The sequence below is a fragment of the Thalassophryne amazonica genome, chromosome 3 (assembly GCF_902500255.1).
Source record: "Thalassophryne amazonica chromosome 3, fThaAma1.1, whole genome shotgun sequence".
Lineage (NCBI taxonomy): Eukaryota > Metazoa > Chordata > Actinopteri > Batrachoidiformes > Batrachoididae > Thalassophryne > Thalassophryne amazonica.
The window spans coordinates 81573486-81600341 of record NC_047105.1 but is presented as its reverse complement, the minus strand read 5'-3'; the positions used below and the strand labels follow the sequence as shown (position 1 = coordinate 81600341).

Here is a 26856-nt window from a genome sequence, read left to right as displayed (position 1 = left end):
GGATGACATCATCAAGTCGGATTGGTCTATTGAATGCGCGCTCGATAGCAAATAAAGCTTTTTCTCTCAACGAGCTCTTTACCAGGGAGAGCTTGGACTTCATGTTCCTCACAGAGACGTGGCAGAAGGACGGAGAGTTTTTTTTACTTAAACGAACTGTGCCCTGTCGGCTGCTGTGCTTTCGGGAAGCCCCGCCTCTCTCGTAGAGGTGGCGGTCTTGCTGCTGTGTATCAGGACAGATATACATGCAGAGTGATTGACACTGAACACTTCTCTTCTTTTGAGTCACAAGTAATAAACGTTGGTTCTTTAAACTCTTTTTACTGTATCTTAATCTATCGCCCTCCTGGCCCTGCAGGGGTTTTTCTACACGAGTTCAACAGTTTTTTATCTTCTCTTATAAAATTAGAAAGAGTTTTAGTTCTTGGAGAGTTTAACCTACACATTGATGATACTACGTCCAACCCAGCACTGGAACTTTTATATATGATTGAAACTTTTGATTTTAAACATGTATCAGGCCCCACCCACTCGAAGGGTCATACTCTGGACTTGGTGTTTTCTCTTGGCCTACACGTCACAAATATGCATGTGGAAGACGTCCACCTGAGTGACCACAGCTGTATTTTTTTTCAGGTTGATGTTCCCCCTGAGCCTAGGCCTGTCTCTAAAATGGCAGAAAGGAGGATCATTACACAAACTACAGCTGACAGATTTTGTGCCTTATTTGATCCCAGTGCTTTTAATGACTGTACGGATGTCAGTGATCTTATGCATCATTTTAACTCTCACTGTGCCACATTATTGGACTTGGTGGCCCCTTTCAAAACAAATAATGTCCGTGAGAAGTCATGTCCGTGGATAAATGACAGTATCTTGGAGTTAAGAAGACTGTGTCGGAAAACGGAGCGCTTGTGGAAATCCACGCACCTTGAGGTCCATAGGCTACATCTCAGGGACCTTATTTCCACGTTAAATGATGCATTAAGAGAGGCAAGATCTAAATATTTCCATCGCCTGATAATGTCCAATAAGGGAAATCCGAAGGTGCTTTTTAACACAGTTAACTCTCTCGTGTCCCATGCTGCCTCTGCAACCTCTGCGTTTTTTAAAGCAGATGGCACTGACCTCTTGGAGTTCTTTGTTGATAAGGTCAGACACATAAAAAATGCCTTTACTGACCCCTTGTGGTCTGGCCCAGTCCAGCCTGAACTGCCACTACAGGTCTGGTCGTCTTTCAACCGAGTGTCACTAGAAGACATTGCAGCAGTTGCAACTAAAATGAACCTGACCTCATGCCCATTTGATGTCCTTCCCTCCAAGCTTTTCTTAGATACTTTTGACTCAATCAGGCCATGGGTCATGAAAATGTTCAACATGTCCCCATCATCCAGTCTCTTTCCGAGCTCATTTAAACATGCTGTGGTGGAACTAAGACTCAAAAAGCCTAACTTGGACCAGTCTGAGCTTAAGAATTTCCGGCCAATATTGAAGCTCCCCTTTGTAGCAAAAATACTGGAAAAAGTGGTCGCAAAACAACTAACGTCTTTCCTTGAGATGCACAACATCTATGACACTTTTTAGTCAGGCTTTCAGAAACACCACTCCACCGAGACCGCAGTACTGAGAGTGTCTAGTGATATCATGATGGCCGCTGACAAACGAAGATGCACGGTCCTAGTCCTGCTAGACCTGTCCGCAGCCTTTGACACCGTCGACCACAGCATTATGATCAACCAGCTGCGCGATCTGGTAGGGTTGTCGGGGTCCGTGCTGAAGTGGTTTGCCTCATGCTTGGAGGAGAGGACCTTTAGTGTGTTGGCTGGCCATAAACTATCAAAAACAGCTGTTTTACAGTATGGTGTCCCGCAAGGTTCTGTTTTGGGGCCACTGCTGTTTCAGTTGTATGTCCTTACCCTCGGCCAGTTGATTCAAGGCTTCAGGGATATTTCCTACCACCTGTTTGCAGACGACTTACAACTGTACTGTTCCTTTAAGATTTCAGAAGTCCACAAATTGAACTCTTTATTTGACTGCCTGTCACAGGTGAAGAAGTGGCTTAATGGAAACCGTCTGCAACTGAACTCTGAAAAAACTGAGACACTTATTGTTGCCCCTGACAGTGCTGTTCCTGTTATCAGGAGCCTCCTTGGTGACTTGGGCTTAACGGCAAAAACAAGCCTTAGAAACCTTGGCGTTATTTTCGATGAAGGAATGTCTCTTGCTCAGCACGCAAGCAAGCTTGTGAAGAATTGCTTCTTTCAACTGCGAAATATCGCCAAACTTAAACAATTAGTGTCACAGAAAGAATTAGAGGAAATCATCCATGCCTTTGTCTCCACGCGGTTGGACTATTGCAACAGCCTGTTCACTTGCCTGGGTAAGAAGGAGATAAATCAGTTGCAGTATGTCCAGAACTCTGCTGCGAGGCTTCTGACCCACATCAACAGGAGAGCCCACATCACGCCTATCTTGGAATCCCTCCACTGGCTCCCTGTTGCCTCCAGAATTAATTTTAAAATCTTGGTTTTGACGTTCATAGCACTACATGGTCAGGCTCCTGATTACATTGCTGACTTGATTCAGCCTTACACCTCAGCCCGCAGCCTCAGATCTTTAGGTCAGAACCTGTTGATGGTTCCTCGAACCTCCTTTAAAACTCGAGGAGACCGATCTTTTAAAGCCGTAGCGCCTCGTCTCTGGAATGAACTCCCTCTGTCCCTGCGATCCCTGGACTCTGTTGAGATGTTCAAAAAGCAACTAAAGACTATTTTTTAAACAGGCTTTTCGTGGCCAATAATCTTTTAGTACTGAGTGTGTATTTTTACTGTATATTTTTATTGTTTTACCTTGTAAAGCGCTTTGTGACCCCTGTCTGTGAAAAGCGCTATATAAATAAAGTTTACTTACTTACTTACTTACTTACTTGTTTGACTGCAGCAACTCTCTGGCGTGCAAGGGATTATGGGATACGTCAATAGTGTGAATTCAGCATATTTTCAGTTTGCTACTTCAACTTGTGCAATTCTGAAACAGAGCGCAAATGTGACGACCCCACAAACAAAAGCAGCCCAGTCAGTAGTGCTAACAGCACTTGTTATAATACATGTAATACATATAATGCATTTTTGGGCTGTTTCTTATGTAAGTGTGAAATTAAAGTGATCAAGTTGAATATTTAGCAGTCCATTACACACCAGCATAGTGGGCACAAACCCCAGATGTAGAGCAGAAAGCATCTTACTGTGTCTGTCTGCAGATTGTCAGATAATTTTGGACTTTGCCTGCATGGCATCACACTATCAAATATTATTCTCCCCTACTTGATCTACAGTAAGGAAGCCAAATGGTCAAAAATAAGATTTAATGTATTTACAATAAAATATTCAGATATTTTAATTTTATTATTATTTGTTCATGTCACTTAACTTCTCCTCACCGTTGTCTTCTACCTGAACAGTATTGTTTCTGACCATAACAACAAGAAGATGCCACTGGGTGAGGATTGCCATGCCTGGAAAAAGAAGACCTCTGATGTGAAAGAGAAGTATGACTTCAAAGAGATCCTTGGAACGTAAGGGATTCAGTACCAGCAACACACACACACACACACACACACGGACACACACATCATTGTATTAGCTATAATAATAAAATAATATGGTGAAGGCTTTTTCACATTCTGGGAGATGATTTACTGGGTTTTATAAAGTATCTGTGCTTCAGCAAAGATGCAGCTGACTGGACTGTTTACAGTACAACATACCAGCCCAGTGATTTTCAACCTTTTTGAGCTGCAGCACCCTTTTTATATATATTTACAAAATCCTGCGGCACACCACCAACCAAAATAAAATAATAATCTATTACCTCTGGTTTTGCGCAAAACCCAATTATCGCAATAGAAAATCGATACAGAAAACACTGCATTTCAAAAATCCTCAAGCATTTTGCGCTCTGATCTCAAGTGTTTTTTTTTAGACGTGTCGACACTTTTATTCACAATAATCTGCCACTCTAATATTCACGGAGTGCAGAGGCTGCCTTCAGCGAACCCAGTTGTGAGCGAGAAGGCCCAAGTCTGACCACGGTGACATCAACGGAGGTCAGGCCGCCTTCCCCGCACACCTCCACAGCCAACGCGGTTTCTCCTTCCCCAGAGGAGCCATGCTTCGTGAGCAGCTGAGATTCACGCTGTAGTCAGCAAAAAAAAGTAAATCCAAATGAAAGGTAGCTTTCGCTATATTGCCTCGATTTCACCGTCTTGTCTTTTTTCTTTGGTGGCCCACCGTCTCCATCTGCGTCTGAATTTTGTCCAGGATCCCCATTGGCATTTGTATTTTCTCTTTTCAAAAATTTCTCCCATCACTGTCACTTGCTCGTATTACACTGCCACTGTCATGTGTCACGCAGCACTAACTCGACTGTCTGTTATACTATAGTACAGCGCTTTGCTGCCATCTACTGGAATAAAAGAGCATTACATCATCTGCCACACTATTACAGCACATACACCCGATAATGGTGATATTTGATAATTGCCCACGGCACCCCTGACGATCGATCACGGCACCCTAGGGTGCCGCGGCACCCCCGTTGAGAACCACTGTACTAGCCTTCCAGAGGATTTTGCCTTGTTTTGGAAAAGTTTCTTGCAGGTTTTTTAATTATTTGATGCCTCAGAGGATGTAAAAAATAATAAGGCATTCCTTCATAACTGTTCAAACTCCCCCAAAATCCCAATTTTCAGCACCATTGTTTGCTTTTGAAAGTGTATACTTGGATATGGCTTCTTGTGAAACCAAACCAATGCCATGGGGCTGAATATTCAATTTTACAATGCTGTTTTAATTTGGAATGATTAACAAATGACGTGGTACAAACATACCAGGAACTGACAAAATACTTGTCCCATTTTGGGGAACTTAAGTCTCAAACGCAGAGTTTCAGCTGACCTAGATGAAAGCTGGTAAATGTGAGAGAAACATAATATGTGGTTTTGACAGCATACAGAACAACAGTACTCAAATAAAGGCCGAGCACAATCGTTTCACTGTTTGAATTTAGTTTATGTTACTGTGGAGCTTTGGTTCTTTCCTGTCTTTTCTGTTGTCTGTATCTACAAATGTGTTGGGTGTGGAAGCAGTTCTGCTTTTTCACAATGATCGTTTTTTTATTTGAAGGATAAAAATTGTTGTTTGGTCTTAATCCTATTGGGCTTATCGATGGCAAATTGCCATGCCTACTGTGTGTTTTTGTAAGCACGGCAATTTGCAATATATAATACCAATACATTTTTTTGTTTGGCTAATGCATACCTTTATGCAAGTATTTGGGATTGGCATTAAAATAAATAAAACATTCCGTTCATTGGTTTATGATGGTGGTTATCACGTTGTAAGGCATTAGCAGTATGGAAGTTCTATATCATTCTGTCCACGATAATACTGGTATAAATTTTTATGTGATAAATAAATTGTCGTATCATGATGAAAATGACTGGATTTTTGTTACAGATTAGAGGAGTAGCATGATGGCACTCGTGTTTGACAAACTGTCCGCTTTACTTTTTCCCTCTTGATTTAGTGTGTTTTTCTTTGGTTTTCAATGTTTCTCCTGTCCTGGATTATAATGTCAGGTATGATTGCTCCCGAGTCATCTCCTGGAGTTGTTAATTGGTAAAATAAGCAAGTGTTTCTCTCCCGGTTCTGTCAGCCATGCTTCTGTGTTAGCTGTAGAAGAGAGAGAGAGAAAGAAAGAGAGAGCAACTGTCTGAAAACACAAGTGTGGCACCTCAATGAAATGAAGATTGTAAGACTGCAGACTCTTGGTGTTATAAGGCTATAAAATCCACTCACTGTCCAGGCTGGCTGATGTTAAAGTGACAGATCCTCCACAGAGCCGTGAATAAACGTGCATTCATGATATGCACACTCTTAAGGCTATGAAATTTGGCTATTAGTTAAAAAAAAAAAAAAAAAAAAAAAAAGTAGAAAAGGGGGTGTTCACAATAATAGTAGCATCTGCTGTTGACACTACAAACTCAAAACTACTATGTTCAAACTGCTTTTTTAGCAATCCTGTGAATCAATAAACTAGTATTTAGTTCTATAACCACAGTTTTTCATGATTTCTTCACATCTGCGAGGCATTAATTTTGTTGGTTTGGAACCAAGATTTTGATCGTTTGCTAGTGTGCTTGGGGTCGTTGTCTTGTTGAAACACCCATTTTAAGGGCATGTCCTCTTCAGCATAAGGCAACATGACCTGTTCAAGTATTTTGACATATCCAAACTGATCCATGATACCTGGTATGCGATATACAGGCCCAACACCATAGTAGGAGAAACATGCCCATATCATGATGCTTGCACCAAATCAAATCAAATCAATTTTATTTATATAGTGCCAAATCACAACAAACAGTTGCCCCAAGGCGCTTTATATTGTAAGGCAAAAGCCATACAATAATTACAGAAAAACCCCAATGGTCAATACGACCCCCTGTGAGCAAGAACTTGGTGACAGTGGGAAGGAAAAACTCCCTTTTAACAGGAAGAAACCTCCAACAGAACCAGGCTCAGGGAGGGGCAGTCTTCTGCTGGGACTGGTTGGGGCTGAGGGGAGAGAATCAGGAAAAAGACATGCAGTGGAAGAGAGCAGAGATCAGTCACTATTGATTAAATGCAGAGTGGTGCATACAGAGCAAAAAGAGAAAGAAACACTCAGTGCATCATGGAAACCCCCCAGCAGTCTAAGTCTATAGCAGCATAACTAAGGGATGGTTCAGGGTCACCTGATCCAGCCCTAACTATAAGCTTTAGCAAAAAGGAAAGTTTTAAGCCTAATCTTAAAAGTAGAGAGGGTGTCTGTCTCCCTGATCCGAATTGGGAGCTGGTTCCACAGGAGAGGAGCCTGAAAGCTGAAGGCTCTGCCTCCCATTCTACTCTTAAAAACCCTAGGAACTACAAGTAAGCCTGCAGTCTGAGAGCGAAGCACTCTATTGGGGTGATATGGTACTATGAGGTCCCTAAAATAAGATGGGACCTGATTATTCAAAACCTTAAGTAAGAAGAAGAATTTTAAATTCTATTCTAGAATTAACAGGAAACCAATGAAGAGAGGCCAATATGGGTGAAATATGCTCTCTCCTTCTAGTCCTTGTCAGTACTCTAGCTGCAGCATTTTGAATTAACTGAAGGCTTTTCAGGGAACTTTTAGGACAACCTGATAGTAATGAATTACAATAGTCCAGCCTAGAGGAAATAAATGCATTAATTAGTTTTTCAGCATCACTCTGAGACAAGACCTTTCTAATTTTAGAGATATTGTGCAAATGCAAAAAAAGCAGTCCTACATATTTGCTTAATATGCGCATTGAAGGACATATCCTGATCAAAAATGACTCCAAGATTTCTTACAGTATTACTAGAGGTCAGGGGAACCACCACCATGCTTCACTGTCTTCACTGTGAACTGTGGCTTGAATTCAGAGTTTGGGGGTCATCTCACAAACTGTCTGTGGCCCTTGGACCCAAAAAGAACAATTTTACTCTCATCAGTCCACAAAATATTTCTCTATTTCTCTTTAGGCCAGTTGATGTGTTCTTTGGCAAATTGTAACCTCTTCTGCACGTCTTTTATTTAACAGAGGGACTTTGCGGGGGATTCTTGCAAATAAATTAGCTTCACACAGGCATCTTCTCACTGTCACAGCACTTACAGGTAACTCCAGACTGTTTTTGATCATCCTGGAGCTGATCAGTGGGTGAGCCTTTGCCATTCTGGTTATTCTTCTATCCATTTTGATGGTTGTTTTCCATTTTCTTCCACGCATCTCTGTTTTTTTTGTCCATTTTAAAGCATTGGAGATCATTGTAGATGAACAGCCTATAATGTTTTGCACCTGCATATTTTTTCCCCTCTCCAATCAACTTTTTAATCAAACTACGCTGTTCTTCTGAACAATGTCTTGAACGTCCCATTTTCCTCAGGCTTTCAAAGAGAAAACCATGTTCAACAGGTGCTGGCTTCATCCTTAAATAGGGGACACCTGATTCACACCTGTTTGTTTCACAAAATTGACGAACTCACTGACTGAATGCCACACTGCTATTATTGTGAACACCCCCTTTTCTTTTTTTTTACTAATAGCCCAATTTCATAGCCTTAAGAGTATGCATTTCATGAATGCTTGGTCTTGTTGGATTTGTGAGAATCTACTGAATCTACTGGTACCTTGTTTCCCATGTAACAATAAGAAATATACTCAAAACCTGGATTAATCTTTTTAGTCACATAGCACTACTATTATTCTGAACACTACTGTACGTAACGTAGTTCAGCTTTGCCCTCTATCAAATTGACTGGTTTTAGCGCAGTAATGAGAGCAACACTCCCGCAAACTGAATTTAAAACCAGCACAAATGCACTGGTGGCCTGCAGTTTGTGGTACAGAACCCACAGTTTTAAAACCTTCAGGGAGAACAGTCTGACAGTTGTTAAACTAATGTCCTTAAAGCAGCTGTCTTACTGTGATGGACTGAGGAAACATATGAGCAATGGAAACACAATTTAGGTGGGTTCTTTGTCAACTGACGTCAGCTGATCGTCCAGCGAGACCTATGGCAAGTTTTGTGCATGCTCAAAACTTAAAGCAGACATAAGACAGAGAGCTTCCCAGGTGGTTGCACATTTGTTTAGCGTTTTGTCCTGTAATTTTTTGTTTATTTGTGTGTCATCTATTCATTGTTCATGTCCAGAAACACTGCACACCCATATTCAGTGGTAGTCCACTCATCAGAGCCCCAAATTCAGTGGAGACTGACAGATTACGTGAATATTGCCAATGGACAAATGATTTCTATCCATTACTAATCATTTTACTCAATTTGTCACAATGTAACTACACCTTAGTGAACTCTAATTCCAGTAGTCATCATTGAGTTAAATGGGCAAGTCCTGCTTAATATTCCCGTGTGTGCATGTTTTTAGAAATGCACGTGTTTCCATTCAGCATATTTTTCAGTTTGCTACTTCAACTTGTGAAATTTTGCATTCATGTACTCGGGCACATGCCACAAGCCTAATCATGTCTGAGAGTGAGTCAGACTGTGATCATTGTTTTTTGCTGTCATGAGGATATTTTGTGTGTATCTGTGTTATGATGGCGTCAAAATGGTCATAGTTCTTTTCTGCTACTTGTCATTTGTAGACCTTGAACTTCAAGTGTCCCTCAAACTCATCTTAAATTAAAGTCTGTCCTGTGTCTGTGCAAGTGAAATTAAATATTGCTTTATTCACATTACAACACACCTGTCCAAGCTTAAAATGTAATTTGGCTCACCTAACACCAGTATGCCACATATCACTGTGGCCCTCTACAAATTCTCCTCATGTTTGTTATTCAAAGCTCTTGTCTCAGTGGCTCTGCTCTCCATCACACAGTGAAATGTTTGCCCAGCATCCCCATGCTGGAAAAGCAATATGGACAGTACTTTGAATTCTTTGGAAAACCAAGCTAGGTTTTGTGTATGCATTGCAGGGAAATGTAACTTTAACTCTGTGGAGCGATGAAAACTGAGTGTCACAGTACAGGATGTTTATCCAGAGTGTCCTACTTGGAGTATCTTTTGCATACACCCACATCGTTGTTAACACAGAGCTCAACACAGAGTTTAACTAGTGGGGGTGTGTAAAGAATTTCTGAAGTTTTGAACTTCTTAAGAAGTTTGGCATAGGGCAGCTTTTGTCTGTTCACTTCACCAGTGGCAGCTTCATGGTGGAGTGACACCAAGAAGGATTTTGTTGAAAAGATGTCAAATTTCAGTTGTAATGGAAACTCGTGCCCAAATTTAATCTATTTTTTTTTTAAATAGAACAAAACAAAAAGTCATTTGTGTCACTCTACCACATAGCTGTAACTCATTAAGCAAGAGACAGGTATTGTATAGTATTTTTTTTATTTATTTATTTATATAGCGCCAAATCACAACAGAGTTGCCTCAAGGCACTTCACACAGGTAAGGTCTAACCTTACCAACCCCCAGAGCAACAGTGGTAATGAAAAACTCCCTCTGAGGAAGAAACCTCAAGCAGACCAGACTCAAAGGGGTGATCCTCTGCTTGGTCCATGCTACAAACATAAATTACAGAACAATTCACAGACCAATTCACGGACGAATATACAAGAAATGCTGTTGGTGCACAGGACAGGAGGGTCACCAACACAAATTCAACTCCCATCTCTGGATGGAGCTGCACCTTAAACAGAGAGAAAAAAACAAAATCAGGTATCAGAAAGACAAAAAATACTGTATAATTTGCCTGCATTAATCAACAAGAAAAACAGAAGAAATACTAAGGTGATCGCCGGCCACTAGCCCTGAGCTTCACTAAAAGACCCAGAATTTAGGTAAAGTTGAGGCCGCGGCCCACTCCAATTACTAATAAAATGAATTAAAAGAGTAAAAAGCATAAAACAAAACTCTACCAGTATGCTAGCCATATGAAAGGGAAAAGAAGTGCGTCTTAAGTCTGGACTTGAAAGTCTCCACAGAATCTGACTGTTTTATTGATGCAGGGAGACCATTCCAGAGAACAGGGCCACGATAAGAGAAAGCTCTGTGACCTGCAGACTTCTTATTCACCCTAGGGACACAAAGTAGTCCTGCACCCTGAGAACACAAGGCCCGGGCCGGTACATAAGGTTTAAGTAGGTCAGATAGGTAGGGAGGTGCCAGTCCATGAGTAATTTTATAGGTTAGTAGCAGAACCTTAAAATCTGATCTCACTGGGACAGGAAGCAGAGTGAAGAGACGCCAAAATGGGTGTAATGTGGTCGAACTTTCTGCTTCGTGTCAAAAGTCTGGCTATAGTACTAATATTTATGTTTGTAGTTATTGTGTATGTTTGGAAAGCTTCCCTCATTGCTCTGATTTGTTTCCTGTCATACGTGTTTTTGAACTGAGCCTGCTCTAAACAATACCACACGTGACCATATTATTTCTGTTTATTACTGATTGATTTTCCCTTTGCTGGGAACAGCATAGCCCTTGTACAGCAGAAATATAGACAGGTGGGTGAGTGAGTAAATTAATCCATCCCAGCCAGTTTTGTGCAAGCAGTAACTCAAAAGAACAAACACAATGACCTTGTGACTCCCCAAATTCAAAGAGCATATAATGAGGATGAAGTAATTAGATGGTGGCCAACCAGATTAAAAAAGCATCTTTATTTTGCATAAACACATCAGCCACCTGCTGATCATGGCTCCCACCTTTATGTGAGGATCAGCTAACATGTTAAGCTCACAGACATGAGGAGAAATGTGATACTCACTACGTGGTCAAGTACGTGGGCAAAATTAATAACAAAAACAGGAAAATAATACCAAAATAAACAATAGATACAACATGTGGGTGAAGATGACACCAAAACTTGTCAGTACTACAGATTAGTGATGGCAAACTTGAAATACTGTTCTGGAATGTTTTAAAACTTTTAAAACAATCGTGTTTTCGAACATTGTTCCAGAGTCCATATCAAAAGGAAGGCATCATGTCCTGTACATCCGGAAAGTATTCACACATTGTGTTATGTTACAGCCTTATTCCAAAATGGAGTAAATGAATTTTTTCCCCTCAAAATTGTACTCACAACACCCCATAATGACAACATGAAAAGTTTTTTTTTTTCCAAATTCATTTAAAAAAAATTAAAAGCTAAGAAATCACATGTGCATAAGTATTCAGACCCTTTGCTCAATACTTTGTTGATGGACCTTTGGCAGCAATTACAGCCCCAAGTCTTCTTGAATGTGTTACCAAAAGCTTGGCACACCTATCTTTGGGCAGGTTTGTCCATTCCTCCTTGCAGCACCTCACAGGATCCATCACGTTGGATGGTTATAGTGGATGCACAGTTATTTTCAGATCTCCAGAGATGTTCAATCAGATTTAGGTCTGGGCTCTGGCTGGGCCACTCAAGGACATTCACAGAGTTGTCCTGAAGCCTGTGCTTTTCCTCATTAGGCCATTCGGGTGTTTGTCAACACCTCAGTGCTGGATTCAAGCGCTGACCCCGGCGAGCGGCGTACTCGCCGGGCCACAGCCTTTCACTCTGCCTCAGCCGTTCAGCTGCGAGAATGTTATCTTTCTTTTTTATCGGCCGGCTCTCACTCCTCCCTCCCTGTCTCTTTATTCCTTTTTCTTTTTAAATTCCTCTTTCTTCTCCCCCTCCTGTCCTTTTATCGCACTGCTATGTGTTCCACTTGGGCAGCTCACTGGCTTAGTGGTTAGCACTCATGCCTCACAGCAAGAATGTTGTAGGATCGTCACCCTTTCTGTGTAGAGTTTGCATGTTCTCCCCGTGTCTGCATGGGCTTTCTCTGGACACTCTGGTTTCCTCCCATAATCAAAACATGCTTATTTTTTAACATCTCCTTCTTTCTCTGCCCTGCAAGGCAGTGTCTCTACATCTGGAGTTGGTCCCTGGGCGCCGGACTGTGGCAGCTCACTGCTCCTTGTGGTTGGATTGTGTCTAAGGGATGGGTTAGGATGGGTTAAATACAGAGGATAAATTTTGTTGTATATATGTACAATGACAATAAAGGCTCTTCTTCTTCTTCTGCTGAAAGATGAAGAAGAAGGTCAAGAGCACTCTGGAGCAGGTTTTCATCCAGTATGTCTCTGTATATTGCTGCATTCATCATTCCATCAATCCTGTCTAGTCTCCCAGTTTCTGCCACTGAAAATAATCCCCATACCATGATGTTGCCACCACCATGCTTCACTGTGTGGATGGTGCCTGGTTTCCTCCAAACATGACACCTGGCATTCACACCAAAGAGTTCAATCTTTGTCTTGTCAGACCAGAGAATTTTTTTCTCACGGTCTTTGACTCCTTCAGGTGCCTTTTGGCAAACTCTGGGTGGGCTGCCATGTGTCTTTTATTAAGGAGTGGCTTCCGTTTGGCCACTCTGCCATACAGGCCTGAGTGGTGAATTGCTGCAGAGAAGTTGTCCTTCTGGAAGGTTCTTCTCTCGCCACAGAGGAATGCTGGAGCCCTGCAAGAGTGACCATCAGGTTCTTGGTCACCTCCCTAAGTAAGGGCCTTTTCCCCAATCGCTCAGTTTAGATGGTCGGCCAGCTCTAGGAAGAGACCTGGTGGATCCGAACTTCTTCCATTTATGGATGATAAAGTTCACAAGATAAATGCGTGCCACAGACATTGCACATACGACCCCAGTTCCAATGAAGTTCGGACGTTGTGTGAAATGTAAATAAAAACAGAATACAATGATTTGCAAATCCTCATCAACCTATATTCAATTGAATACACCACAAAGACAAGATATTTAATATTCATACTGATAAACTTTGTTTTGTGCAAATATTTGCTCATTTTGAAATGGATGCCTGCAACACGTTTCAAAAAAGCTGGGACAGTGGTATGTTTACCACTGTGTTACATCACCTTTCCTTCTTAAAACACTCAATAAGCATTTGGGAACTGAGGATACTAATTGTGAGTATCATGATTGGGTATAAAAGGAGCATCCCAAAAAGGCTCAGTCGTTCACAAGCAAAGATGGAGCGAGGACCTCCACTTTGTGAACAGCTGCATGAAACAATAGTCCAACAGTTTAAGAACAATGTTTCTCAATGTTCAGTTGCAAGGAATTTAGGGTTTCCATCATCTACAGTCCATAATATAATCAGAAGATTCAGAGAATCTGGAGAACTTTCTACACATAAGCGGCAAGGCCGAAAACCAACATTGAATGTCCGTGACCGTAAAGGATCTTACCGCGTGGACTTAGGAACACTTCAGAAAACCACTGTCAGTTAACACAATTCGTTGCTACATCTACAAGTGCAAGTTAAAACTCTGCCATGCAAAGCGAAAGCCATACATCAACAACATCCAGATACGCCGCCGCCTTCTCTGGGCCTGAGCTCATTTGAAATGGACAGATGCAAAGTGGAAACGTGTGCTGTGGTCTGATGAGTCCACATTTCAGATTGATTTTGGAAATCATGGACATCATGTCCTCCAGACAAAAGACGGAAAAAGACCATCCATATTGTTACCAGTGCAAAGTTCAAAAGCCAGCATCTGTGATGGTATGGGGGTGGGTTGCCCATGTTATGGGCAACTTACACATCTGTGATGGCACCATCATTGCTGAAAGGTACATCCAGGCTTTGGAGCAACACATGCTGCCATCCAAGCAACATCTTTTTCAGGGACGTCCCTGCTTATTTCACCAAGACAATGCCAAGCCACATTCTGCACGTGTTACAACAGCGTGGCTTCGTAGTAAAAGAGTGCGGGTACTAGACTGGCCTGCCTGCAGTCCAGACCTGTCGCCCAATGAAAATGTTTGGCGCATTATGAAGTGCAAAATACAACAATGGAGACCCCGGACTGTTGAACAACGGAAGTTGTACATCAAGCAAGAATGGGAAAGAATTCCACCTGCAAAGCTTCAACAATTAGTGTCCTCAGTTCCCAAACGCTTATTGAGTGTTGTTAGAAGGAAAAGTGATGTAACACAGTGGGAAACATACCACTGTCCCAGCTTTTTTGAAACGTGTTGCAGGCATCCATTTCAAAATGAGCAAATATTTGCACAAAACAATAAAGTTTATCAGTTTGAACATTAAATATATTGTCTTTGTGGTGTATTCAATTGAATATAGGTTGAAGAGGATTTGCAAATCATTGTATTCTATTTTTATTTACATTTTACACAACGTCCCGATGTCATTGGAATTGGGGTTGTAAGAATATATCTTTTGCGCACCCAAAACGGTATCCAGTGGAGTTGCACTTACGGCTCATTCGTGGCAGATTCGGTACATGCCAGCAGGATTTGACATACCTGACCATGGCGAATGTCGCACCTTGACAGTTGGGTACATGTGCTCTACATTTGGATGCATGATGGCCGCGTGAATGAGCCTGACTGTTGCACTCAGCTGTCGGAGGTTTTCGAATGCGCCTCGACTTTGCCTGAATGGAGGTTGAATTTTCATTTGGATGGCATTTGGGCTCATTTGGCCTCTAGTGTGACGGGGGTATGAAGGACACGGGGGTATGAGAATGTGTGTAAAGTTTTGGGAAGAAGATTGCATTAGATATGCAAATTATGTCTAAGTAGGTGAAAATTGCTTCAGGTATTGCCAAAAGAGTTGCTTGATTCAGGAAATGAGTAGGGCTGAAACGATTAGTCGAGTAACTAGAATAATTCGATTACAAAAAATGTTCGAGGCAAATTCTGTGCCTCGAAGCTTCGTTTAACGTTGTAGTACATATGCCAGGCCTGTGTGTGGCGCTGCAACGTCCACAGGAGAAAAAAAAACAGAAGAAGACTGGAGCACAACAGCTAATGAAATTAGCAACGATAGCTACTGCTTTCCAGCGTGACACAGAGTAAAATAAAGCCTTTTAAGAGATAGATGGTCCACGCCGATCATCTGAAATAGACTTACTGTGCATTTAAAGCGAAGCAGTGTGTTCGTCTCGTTTTAAAAAACACGGTCTGCTCTACGTGGGGAGGGACGGTGGCCGGCTGCTCCCTGCACGGTGTGAGGGGCTCTCAGACCGGGCGAGTCACAGCTCTGGCCCCGACTACATTGACAAACTGCAGAAGTGCACTCTTTCTTCTGTGTTTCCCTCAGACTCACACTGTTTGACTTTTTAATTTTTTGCTTTTTTGGACAACACACAACACTTCACAAACACGGTGACTTAAATAAAATAATAATAAAAAAAAACTGAATGGGAGGCTGCATGTTCAACCTCCAGCTGAAATGCATCTGCTGAATTGCAGAGAAAGGGGGAAAAAACAAAAATCACACAGGGACCCAGTCCATCAACCTTAAAAAAACAAAAAAAAAAAACACTTCCCTTACCAAAAAATAGTACTGATAAGTGTATAAAAAGTAAACTAGAAGTATACTTTAAACATACTTGCATATACTACTTTTTGGTAAGGGTTAAAAATGGTTACATTTTACAAGTTGGAGAAAATGAAACAGAAAGCCACATCCCATCGCCATTTCAGCAAAATGCCAACACTTTGGCGCAGTGACATTGTCCCATTGCTTAAGGAGAGCCCTGGACTGTCGATGTTTAAAAACGCAAAAGTACTTTTTATCCGATTACTCGATTAATCGTCAGAATAATCGATAGAATACTCGATTACTAAAATAATCGATAGCTGCAGCCCTAGAAATGATTCAGGCCACTGTGAATTTGGTTCAGGGAATAGAGTTTAGTGTTTTAGCAATTCAGGAAAACTCGAATATTAGAAAGTCCACTTCAGTTGAATCTTGTAATGCAAATCTTAAAGTTTGTTTTTCTTTTGTTTACCATTAGTTATATTGTTTTTTTCTTAGCTTAACTATATTTGTTGTGTGATTAAAATATGAGAAATGTCTTCCATCAGCAAAGGCTGATTAATGAACACTGCTGCAGACAAAATTAATTGCTGCAGTGCACAGCTCACTCATTTGACTGAACTCGCTGTTCTCAGAAGTTTTCCAGTTTTTTTCAGATTGGAAAATTATTGCAGATGTGGTGAGGGAGACAGCTAGGAAGGTGCTGCATGTGACATCTGAAGGAGATTTGGTGGTGGAATGAAAATGGTCAGGAACAACCCAGTCTCACGGCAAGTCCTGATACTGGTTCGTGATATTGTGACGAAAGCGCCTCATTTTTGTCACAGCAGCACAAATTCATTCTAATTCATTCCGTGATGGCTGCACAAAATTAAAAGTGAAGTGGGGTGGTCGGGGTGGTTATGGTTAGGGTGGGGGGAAGGAGTAAGATTAGGTTATGGTTAAGATTAGGGTTGGGGATAGGAGTAGGGTTAGTAATAGTGAATTAAAAAAACAATAATGAAAATTTGACTCATTTCCTGACGGGAGCACAAAAAAAAAAAAAAACGTGAGACTGGGCTGTCAGGAAAGTATAACGTGAAAGAGGTTGGCAAACAGTACTGGGATCATCAGACAGATGAAAAAAGTAGACGTGACGTAAGTGAAAAGATAAGTGGCAAAGGCTAAGGAAAAGACATACGAGGTCTATTAGATAATAAACCGACCCTTTTATTTTATTTTTTTTTAACTATATGGATTTGAATGACGTGCGATTACACCAATCATGCTTGAACCCTCGTGCGCATGCGTGAGTTTTTTCACGCATGTCGGTGACGTCATTTCCCTGTGGGCAGGCCTTGAGTGAGATGTGGTCCCGCCCTCTCGGCTGAATTCCTTTGTTTCACACGCTGCTCGAGACGGTGCACGTTGCTTTATCAAATTTTTTTCTGGACCTGTGAGGAATGTTCGAGTGGACACTATTCGAGAAATTTAGCTGGTTTTCGGTGAAAAGTTTAACGGCTGATGAGAGATTATGGGGTGTTTCTATCGGTGTAAGGACTTCCCACGGAGCGGGACGTCGTGTAGTGCTTCCAGGCGCCATCGTCGGCCTGTTTCGACCTGAAAACATCCTAATTTAAGGCTTAATTCACCCAGGACATCGTGAGAGAACAGAGAAGATTCAGAAGAGGCCGGCATGAGGACTTTATGCGGACATTCCACTGTTTAAGGACATTTTTTAATGAAAGACGTGCGCACAAATTCGCCGAGTCGTTTCCGTGACGACTCGGCAAATCTGTGTGCGCCGCGACAGGAAAAACACCTCCATGTTGAAAACCATTTGTAAAATTCAGGCGGCTTTTGATGGCTTTCAACAAGTGAGTAACTGAGAAATTGTTTAACAGCTTGGGCATGTTCCAACTTGCCCGTTAAGGTTTCCAACGGAGGTGTTTTTCCTGTCGCGACCCCCTGCGGTCGGGTCCGACCCGACATGTGACTCTGCCTGCACGTTCTTTCATTACAAAATGTCTGTTAACAATGGAATGTTCGAATAAACTCCTCATGCCGACTTCTTCTGAAAGTTCTCTGTTCTCTGACGACTTCCTGGGTCAACAGAGCCTGAAATGTGTAAGTTTTCAACTTGAAACGGTGAGACGCTGCCGCCTCGAAGCGCAGCTCGCCGTCAGGCGCCGTGGGCCGTCCTTACGGCGACACTACCGGACCAAAATCTCTCATCAGCCGTTAAAAGTTTTACCGAAAACCAGCTGAATTTATCGAATGGTGTCCACTCAGTTGTGCCTTACAGTTTTGAAAAAATTTTGATCAAACAAAGCAGCAGTCTCTGAGCCATTCCTAAACAATGAAAAAAATCGACGAGAGGGTGGGCGACTCCTCACTCAAAGACTGCCCACAGGCGAATGACGTAACCGACAGGCGTGAAAAAACTCTCGCATGCCCACGAGGGTTCAAGCATGTCTGATGTAATCACACGTGATTCAAATCCATATGGTTTTTGAAAAAAATAATAAGGTCGGATACTTTTCTAATAGACCTCGTATACTGTAGTGAGCTGTACACAAAGTTAAACAATAAGGAAGTAGAAAAGGACTTGTACTGACTGGACAGACAAAGCGGCTGATCTGGAAAAGATGTGCAGCAGGTTAGGGAGAGACCTATGGATGCAGTGTTTGCTCTGAGAGTATTCATGGAGAAGTATAGAGAAGGCCAGAAGTCTTTCTTGTGTGTACGTGTGCCTTGTTGCGCATAAAGTGTGACACACATGGCATGGACAGAAGAAATTAATTGAACGTTGGTGTCGGGTTTCAGCCATCGAATACCAATAAACATGTCACAATAAAGAAATACAAAGTTTCACAGCATTTTTCATGGAACCTGTTTCCGCCTAAAAGTGAAAATGACTTCATAAATGACTAACAGTCAGTACAAAGTCCTTTGTGCTCAGAGAACAAAATCAACAAATTGTGCTGCAGTGAGGTACACAATGACTTTGAAAATGCAACTCTTTGTTCAGCGCAAATGCTCCTTTCAAAAAATGCTCATCAAAAAGGTCAGAAATCATACATTTTGCAAATTTTAAGGTTATTTTTATATAAGCAAACGTAGAAGCAAAGCACGGTCACCACACCAGGCACATCATGTACTGTATGTGTGTGATGACAGGGTTTGGTAAGTGGATACTTCCTGAAATTCCAATATCCCAAATGTGAATAACATCAATATTGGACCCAATAATGATATTGGATCAGGTTGGATCATCCCTAACTGTAATTTCCATGTATTGCATCTCAAAATGTTCAGAACAATCTCAGCATTCAGAGTATGTGACACATATTTGTCTGGAACACTGTATAAACAAATAATTAGGCTCCAAAGCTGAAAATATGAAATGTGTAATTTGAAAATTCTTCAAATCTTTCTCAAAATACACTTATTCATATGGACAATGGGTTTACCAAACTCTTGGGACACAAACGTAGTGCAGTGTATTAAACAAATTGTTGGTCACTGTGTAATAAGTCTCCAAAATGAAAATCTGTAATTTCTCATATTAAGTGAAAATGTTGTAAGTTACTGTATAGTCCCAAATTTGAGTGATTTTGATACAATAAAACTAAATAAAAACTGTATACCACATGTCAAGCTTCCTTCCTTCCTTCATTAATTCCATTTACACTACGTTACATTTATTGTTAAAGCTGCCCATGTTCACCATTTATATCCATCACTAATGTTTACTTTAATACTAGAAATTCACCACTAATTCACTGATGTTTTAGGGTCAGTCCACACTTGTGCTGTACATCCACTTGGAAAAATAATTCCACTGCGTGTTTGTCCGTGTTTAATTCCTTTTGAGAAAGACTGAATAAAGAGTAAAGTGTGTATCATTCGATGAAAAGGCTCTTCCTTCTTATCCCCCCGGTATGAAATACACTTGTTAGCATGAACCAGTTGACCAATTTCATTCATAATTTGCCTAAGGGTGTACTTGGGGCATCTTTTCCGGATGCCCCCTGGGCGCCTCGCTGGAGAGGTGTTCCGGGCACGTCCCATCAGGAGGAGGCCCCGGGGAAGACCCAGGACACGCTGGAGGGACTACGTCTCTCAGCTGGCTTGGGAGCGCCTCGGGGTTCCCCTGGAGGAGCTGGGGGAGGTGTGTGTGGATCGGGAGGTCTGGGCGGCTTTGCTTGAGCTGCTGCCCCCGCGACCTGACCCCAGATGAAGCGGAAGAAAATGGATGGATGGATGGATATAAGAACTTCTATTTTCAGAAATTGGTCAAATGAAGTCGCTGTGATCTTCCATCTCTGATTTATTAAGAGAAACATGATGAAGAGTACATTTAGGTGCGCAAGTGTGTTCCGGGGCCCCTGAGGGATCAAGCAAACGTCTTTCGATTTGTACCCTCTAATGTTGAGACATAATAAAAGTCAAGTGAATGTCAGCACTAAACACACACTTACTTTTCTTGTACATTACCAGCAAGAGATATTCAGTGACTTGGAAATGTTATTGTATCCATTCCCTGACTTGTCTAAAACCGATCTTGCTGTAAAAGTGATGATTTAGATGTGTTATGTTAAAAGGTTTGCATATTTGTCCTGACTTGGGTCCTGTATTTTAACTTATTAATTTCTAATGTATTTGTTTGTTATTCATAAGAAGAAACACTTGTCAATTCATCATGTCATCATGCAGTTATTGTGAGGTGATACAGTTTTAACTAATTAGACATTTAGAAAGTGATATTGTACAGAAGCATATCCTGTACATGAAGATAGTTTCCCCTTTTTTTCCTTTCATTGCTATCGGTTCAGGTCTGCACCTGCTCCTGCATCTGCTGAGCTTGTTTATGGAGACATCACCAGCTCACCGCACCACTCTGCTCTGTGCCACATTCATTTGCTGGGCTGTTGTCTTGGTAACAACAGGAGACACTTTCCATAATGGACTCAAACAGTCACTATGGAAACAAAGTTTTTGATTTGCTATTAATAATTCACCACCGGGTGCACGTGTGCATTATGTAAGAGCAAACATGAAAAACTATGCATACGTTTATGTATGTGCATAAACATACACGACTTCCTGTATGTTTATGTATGTCTGTATGTTGTTATAAACATGGCTGTACATAATGTAATACACTGGTGCACATACATAGTCACATAAGAAAATTGGTCAATTAACTACTTTGTGATTTACATTTGATTACCTTTAAAATTTCGACTTTTGTAAATGAAAGCTGCCATTTTTAGAAGATTGTTAGGCAAGTAGTGCTTTATGTACTGTACTAGAAGCTATTCCTTAGTTTGTGCTGAGAATTGTTTTCTGCTCCACTTCTCTATGAAGCTGTGAGTGGTTGTTGGGTCACTTTCCATACAACACCATGTTAAATTGTCCATCTTTGCAGCACAAATACATTTGTTTACAGTCTGATACAAAAAATGGTTTTGGTCTCTATAGCTAGTGTCCTCCCTGGCATAAAAAGTCATCAGTTTGATCTGTTTTAAGCCATAGAAATCTGAATAATTATTAGGGGGGTGGTCAATTTGAGTGACAGCAGTGTGCCAGAGTTGGCCCCAGTAGCAGTGGTTGCTTGCTTTGTGGTCTCGACCCATTCAAATCATCTTAGCGATAATATTGCTTGCTGAGCAGTTAATTATACAAATGGGCCATCAAAGAAGTTTATGCTCTTGTATTTCCAGTGAGTGAAATTTTTGGATGTTTTAATTAATATGTTGGGAGCATTCATAGGTTCATAGGCCAAGTGTTCAATGTACTTGCTTCCAAAACTGAAAATTCCAAGACCATCAGTACTCATTGTACATGTAATGTCGAGTTATGCGAGGAATCCAATCCAATGTAAAATCTGTGCCAAATCAATGTGTGTATTGGATCTGCTGTAATTGCTCTGACTGAACAAAGAGAAGCTAAATGAACTTTTTGTTAGTAGGGAGCTTGGTGAAATTAGCTCCATTGAAATGTGCGGCCATATGTTTTAATACCAGTACCCTAGTATCCCGTGATGAAAACCACTAGCCAGCCCACAGTAAGCTACAAGAGACGCATCAATCAAACGCCTGAACCAAAGTTAGCCTGTTAGCTTTAGCCTTACTTGTTTGGTAACTGAGAGATGGAGGATGTATTCAGGCTTCATTTGTCTTACCCAGGTCACACCAGTCTTGCCCACACTCCACCTTTTTACATATTTAAGGATTGAATAAGAGTTATGTGGCATCAGGCAATGCCAAGATAGCAATAATACACTGTTGTTACAATCTCAGTGCTCATGTGCAGTGGTGCGTAAACCTCTTATGACATGAAGTTTGTGGTTCCAGAGGGGTTCGTCTTAGGCCCCTTGCTTTTCTCCCTTTATATAGCTCCCCTTGGGCACATATTGCGGCATTTTGGGATTACCTTTCACTGGTATGCTGATGATACTCAGTTATACATGCTGATAACTGTTGGTAATCTCATCCACATAAAATCCTTAGAAGATTGCCTTGCATCAGTGAAAAGCTGGATGTCTAGCAACTTCCTTCTTTTAAACTCTGATAAGACTGAAATGATGGTTCTTGGTCCAGTGAGACATCGGCATCAATTTGACCTGTTAACGCTTAGCCTAGGCTCGTGTGTCATACATCACACTGACAAAGTGAGTAACCTTGGGGTAATTTTAGATCCTACGTTGTCCTTTGACCTCCACATTAGATATATTACGAGGACTGCTTTCTTCCACCTGCGAAATGTAGTGAAGAGTCGTCCCATGCTGTCTATGGCTGATGCTGAGACCCTGGTTCATGCGTTTGTCTCTTCTAGATTGGATTATTGCAATGTTCTATTTTCTGGTTTACCGCAGTCCAGCATTAGGGGTCTCCAATTGGTTCAAAATGCTGCCGCCAGACTTTTGACTCGAAGCAGAAAGTTTGACCACATTACACCCATTTTGGCATCTCTTCACTGGCTTCCTGTCCCAATGAGATCAAATTTTAAGGTTCTGTTACTTGCCTGTAAAATTGTTCACAGACTGGCACCTTCCTACTTAGCTGACCTAATTAAACGTACTGGCTGGGCTTTGTGTTCTCAGGGTGCTCTACTGCAGACTACTTTGTGTCCGTTGAGTGAATAAAAAGTCTGCAGGTCAAAGAGCTTTCTCTTATTGTGCCCCTATTCTGTGGAATGATCTCCCTGCGTCAAAAAAACAGTCAGATTCTGTAAAGACTTTTAAGTCCAGACTTAAGACGCACTTATTTTCCATTTCGTATGGCTAGCATACTGGCATAGTATGTTACTGTGCTTTTTACTCTTTTAAATTCATTTTAATAGGAAACGGAGCGGGCCGCAGCCTCAACTATATCTAAATTCTGGGTCTTTTAGTGAAGCTTAGGGCTAATGGCTGGCGATCACCTTAGTATTTCTTCTGTTTTTCTTGTTGCTTAATACTGACAAATTATACTGTATTTGTTGTCTTTCCGATGCCCGATTCTGTTTTTTTTCTCTCTCTCTGAGGTGTGGCTCCATCCAGAGATGGGTGTGGTGTCTGTTTCTTAAACCCTCCTGTCCTGCGCACTGGCAAAAATTTCCTGTATATTCGTTTTGTGAATTGTTGTGTAAATTGGGTTGGTAGCATGGCCCAAGCCAGCATGGCCCAAGCCAGCGGAAAATAAAACAGTACACCATGTATCCATGTGAAGTTATGCTGTGTATGTATTAAATGGAGGTCCCCGTCAGTGGTCAAATCCTGCATTATCACAGGGGGGTTCAAACTAGACTGCAATCTGCTATACTGAATGATTTTTATGAATAAAGCCGTGAAAAAAATGTGCGCACAGTGTGTACAGGATTATAGCTGATGATGCCAGTGATATCTACTAAATATTGTCTTATTGTTCTGGTTGTCGTATCTGGGACATGTTTAAGGGACTTTGTCCACCTTTCTTTGGACATTTGTTGCAGCATTATCTATAGATTCAGTCATGTCCCTGTATTTACATGGAGCCTGTGTTGTGGTCGAAATCCAAACCGAATGGAGAACCCCAAATACAGGAGACTAAATGGACAAGATAACAGGATTTTGTACAGAATAGATGCAAATGTGCAATGGATTTTCCACTCAAACCACTTCCATCAAAACCACTATTTGGCATGTAACTTAGTAAACCCCCTGAAATCCCCCTGCTCAGGGCAGCTTCCTCCTGCCACATTTTAGTGCAGAAACAGCTTACTTTCTTTCTTTCTTTACTTCCCCAACAGTTCAGAGTCCCATCCACCGAGAAATACATGTGCTTGGGTCAGCACAGAGACAGTGTAGCGCACACTTACTGATCTGAATGATCTCAGAGATGCGTAGCCAAGATGATCTTCCCTACAGCAGTTTTTTTCCCTGTGGAAAAAGGCCAGATATGAAGTGTTTTATGAACATTTGTTATATAACCTCTAAATATGTGCAATTTACCCCATCACTCACAAGGTAATAACTTGTGGAAGCAAGTTATGGGGCTTTCACACTGGAAGCGTCAGCCACGGCAAAAGCATTGCGGATCGGTCTAAAAATTATTATTATTTTCAATGAGACGCTTCACGTTTTTGACCGAGGTAAAGCGACGCTTCGCTGAGAGCGCCTATTGCTGCTTGTCGTCAGGCTTCCGCAGTCAAAGTTCAACCCAATCCAACTTTCGCTGTTCTGCGCTGTGACGTAGCTTCGCGCTGTCCAATAGAAATGAGGCATCAGGCCAAAACATGGAAGACTACAGTGCAGAAACCACAGATCTGTATAAAACACTGTGTTATAGACAGATCAGTGGCAGAACTGGTCATTTATACACAGCAGTTTTCCTCTTCACAGAAGCCAACCAGAAGAGACACGAAAGCGGGGAAAGGTGACGATATGAAGACTGTTCAAAAACAGCTAATGCTAGATGCTAACTTAGCTCAAAGTGACGCCGGGAGTGAGATGCCAATGCTAACGGAGCTCTGTAAGTTTTGAGAAGAATCTGGAAAAGCACAACGGGATATAATTGAGTCTCAGATGCGGATGGAGGCTTCAGTTGGGGAAATTAAGAGAAGAATTGACTCGCTCAAGGAGAGACTGGCCACTGCAAAAACCAGAGTAACACTGAAGACCGAGGTATACGGCAACAGAGAGTGTTAGCATACTTAATTATAAAAGATGCAAAGCTAACTGCCAAACAAGACGATCTTGAGAACAGAATGCGTAGAAACAACATCAGACCGTACGGGATAAGTGAGGAGTCTGAAGGAAGAGAGATGATTCCGTTCAACACTGGCTTTTTAAAAATGTGCTCTCAAGTTGCCTGATGACTTAGACATTCGCATTGAGAGGGCCCACAGAGCGACAATCCCAAAACCAAGGCCGACAGCACCTCTGACATCTATAATAGTTCGCTTTCTGGACTTCAACATCAAACAAGCGGTGCTACAGCAGGCGTGGAATCAATGAGATGTACAGTTTCAAGGGAACAGAGTTTATTTTGATCAGGAGTACTCCCCTGAGGTGCAAAGAAAATGGAAGCAAGTCCGTGAAGTAATTAAAAACTCAAGGAGCGCAGTATCAAGGCACAGTCGCCATACTTGGCTCAACTAAAGTTGTTTTTGGACACGGGTATTAAAACGTTGCCCTCCCTTGTTGAGGCCCAGTCTACTTTGAGAGAGTTGGGGATTTTCATAGAGGTGGATGAACGGGACATTTTGGAGAGAGTTGCTGCATGACAGATGGCAGATCCAGGGGAGAAGAGAGAAGGATGGACAGATGCTGAAAACCATGGAAATCAGAGCCATTATAAATTCCACAGTCCAACCTGCGGAGGAAGAGGACTAATTGTTGTCATCAGTGGAGGAAAATTATAGAATATACAATATAAAGACATGCAGGTATTATTCTATAACTATATTGAAACTATAAGTCAGGGTGTAAGTTGGTGAGTGTTTTCTCACTACCTAGCCATTCAAAGCAGCAGAGGTGGAGACTTTGTGGACTGCTGCATACACATCGTGTGTACCTTCTCCGGGAAGAACGGTCTCCTTGCCCATTCTACATTGGGGGTGTGCTGCCTGTTACATTCAACTGGGCAGAACATGGTATTATTGGAAGTTCTTTGAAGATATAGGTTTGTATTTGTGTTCATTCTGTTTAGTGTTTCTATGCAAAGTATGTTTGAATGTCTTTTTTGTAAAGGTACAAAGATATTTTTGAAGGGAAGTAAAATAAGGTTTTTTTTATATCCAACAATGACAACTTTGAAAATTGTTAGTTATAATAAAAATGATATAAATCACGCTATAAAGAGAAAAAAAGTCTAACGCAGTTAAAAAGGTTTAATTGTATTATTGGGCTTCTACAAGAAACACATTTAAATGAAGAAGAGCATGCTAAATTAAAGAGGGAGTGGGTGGGACAGGTATTTTAGGCATCATATGGATGTTTTTAAAAAAGGGGTGTAGCCACATTGTGTCATAAATCTCTAGGTTTTGCTGCAGAAAAAAATTCTACAGGATAAAACGGCCACTGAATATTTATAATGGGTTCAGTTGGAAGAAATACTATTACCATAATGAATGTTTATGCTCCGAATGAGGATGACCCGGGTTTTTTTTAAAGAGACAGCCCAAATTCTAGCAGGTAATTCTAAGGGAACAATTATTTTGGGCGGGGACTTTAATTGTGTCATAAATCAATACACCGACAAATTTCCAATTGAAACAACAACAACAACAACAAAAAAAAAACAATCATCCACATCAAAAGCACTAAAAAATATGTTAGTGGAGCTGGAGCTTGTTGATATATGGCCCAAAAAAATTAGAAGGTTAGAGATTACACACATTTTTCAAGGGTACATAAAAGTAATTCAAGAATTGACTTATTCTGTGTTTCCAAACAAGAAGCCCACAGAGTAGTTGATTGTCTCAAACGCTTTCAGATCAT

General features: G+C 41.3%; 1 protein-coding gene across 4 annotated transcripts in view; it reads left to right on the top strand.

Annotated features, from left to right (window-relative positions):
- The window catches only part of camk1b (calcium/calmodulin-dependent protein kinase Ib), a 157631-nt gene that overhangs the window by 38484 nt on the left and 92291 nt on the right, over window positions 1–26856 (top strand). For 3 of the 4 annotated variants that reach the window (XM_034166958.1, XM_034166957.1, XM_034166959.1), the window contains one exon: window positions 3461–3574. The exons of the other annotated variant lie outside the window; for it this stretch is intronic. In XM_034166958.1, the coding sequence (XP_034022849.1) occupies window positions 3489–3574 (86 nt within the window). In that variant the 5' untranslated portion in view covers window positions 3461–3488. The remainder of the gene's footprint in view (window positions 1–3460; window positions 3575–26856) is intronic. 4 annotated transcript variants of the gene reach the window in all.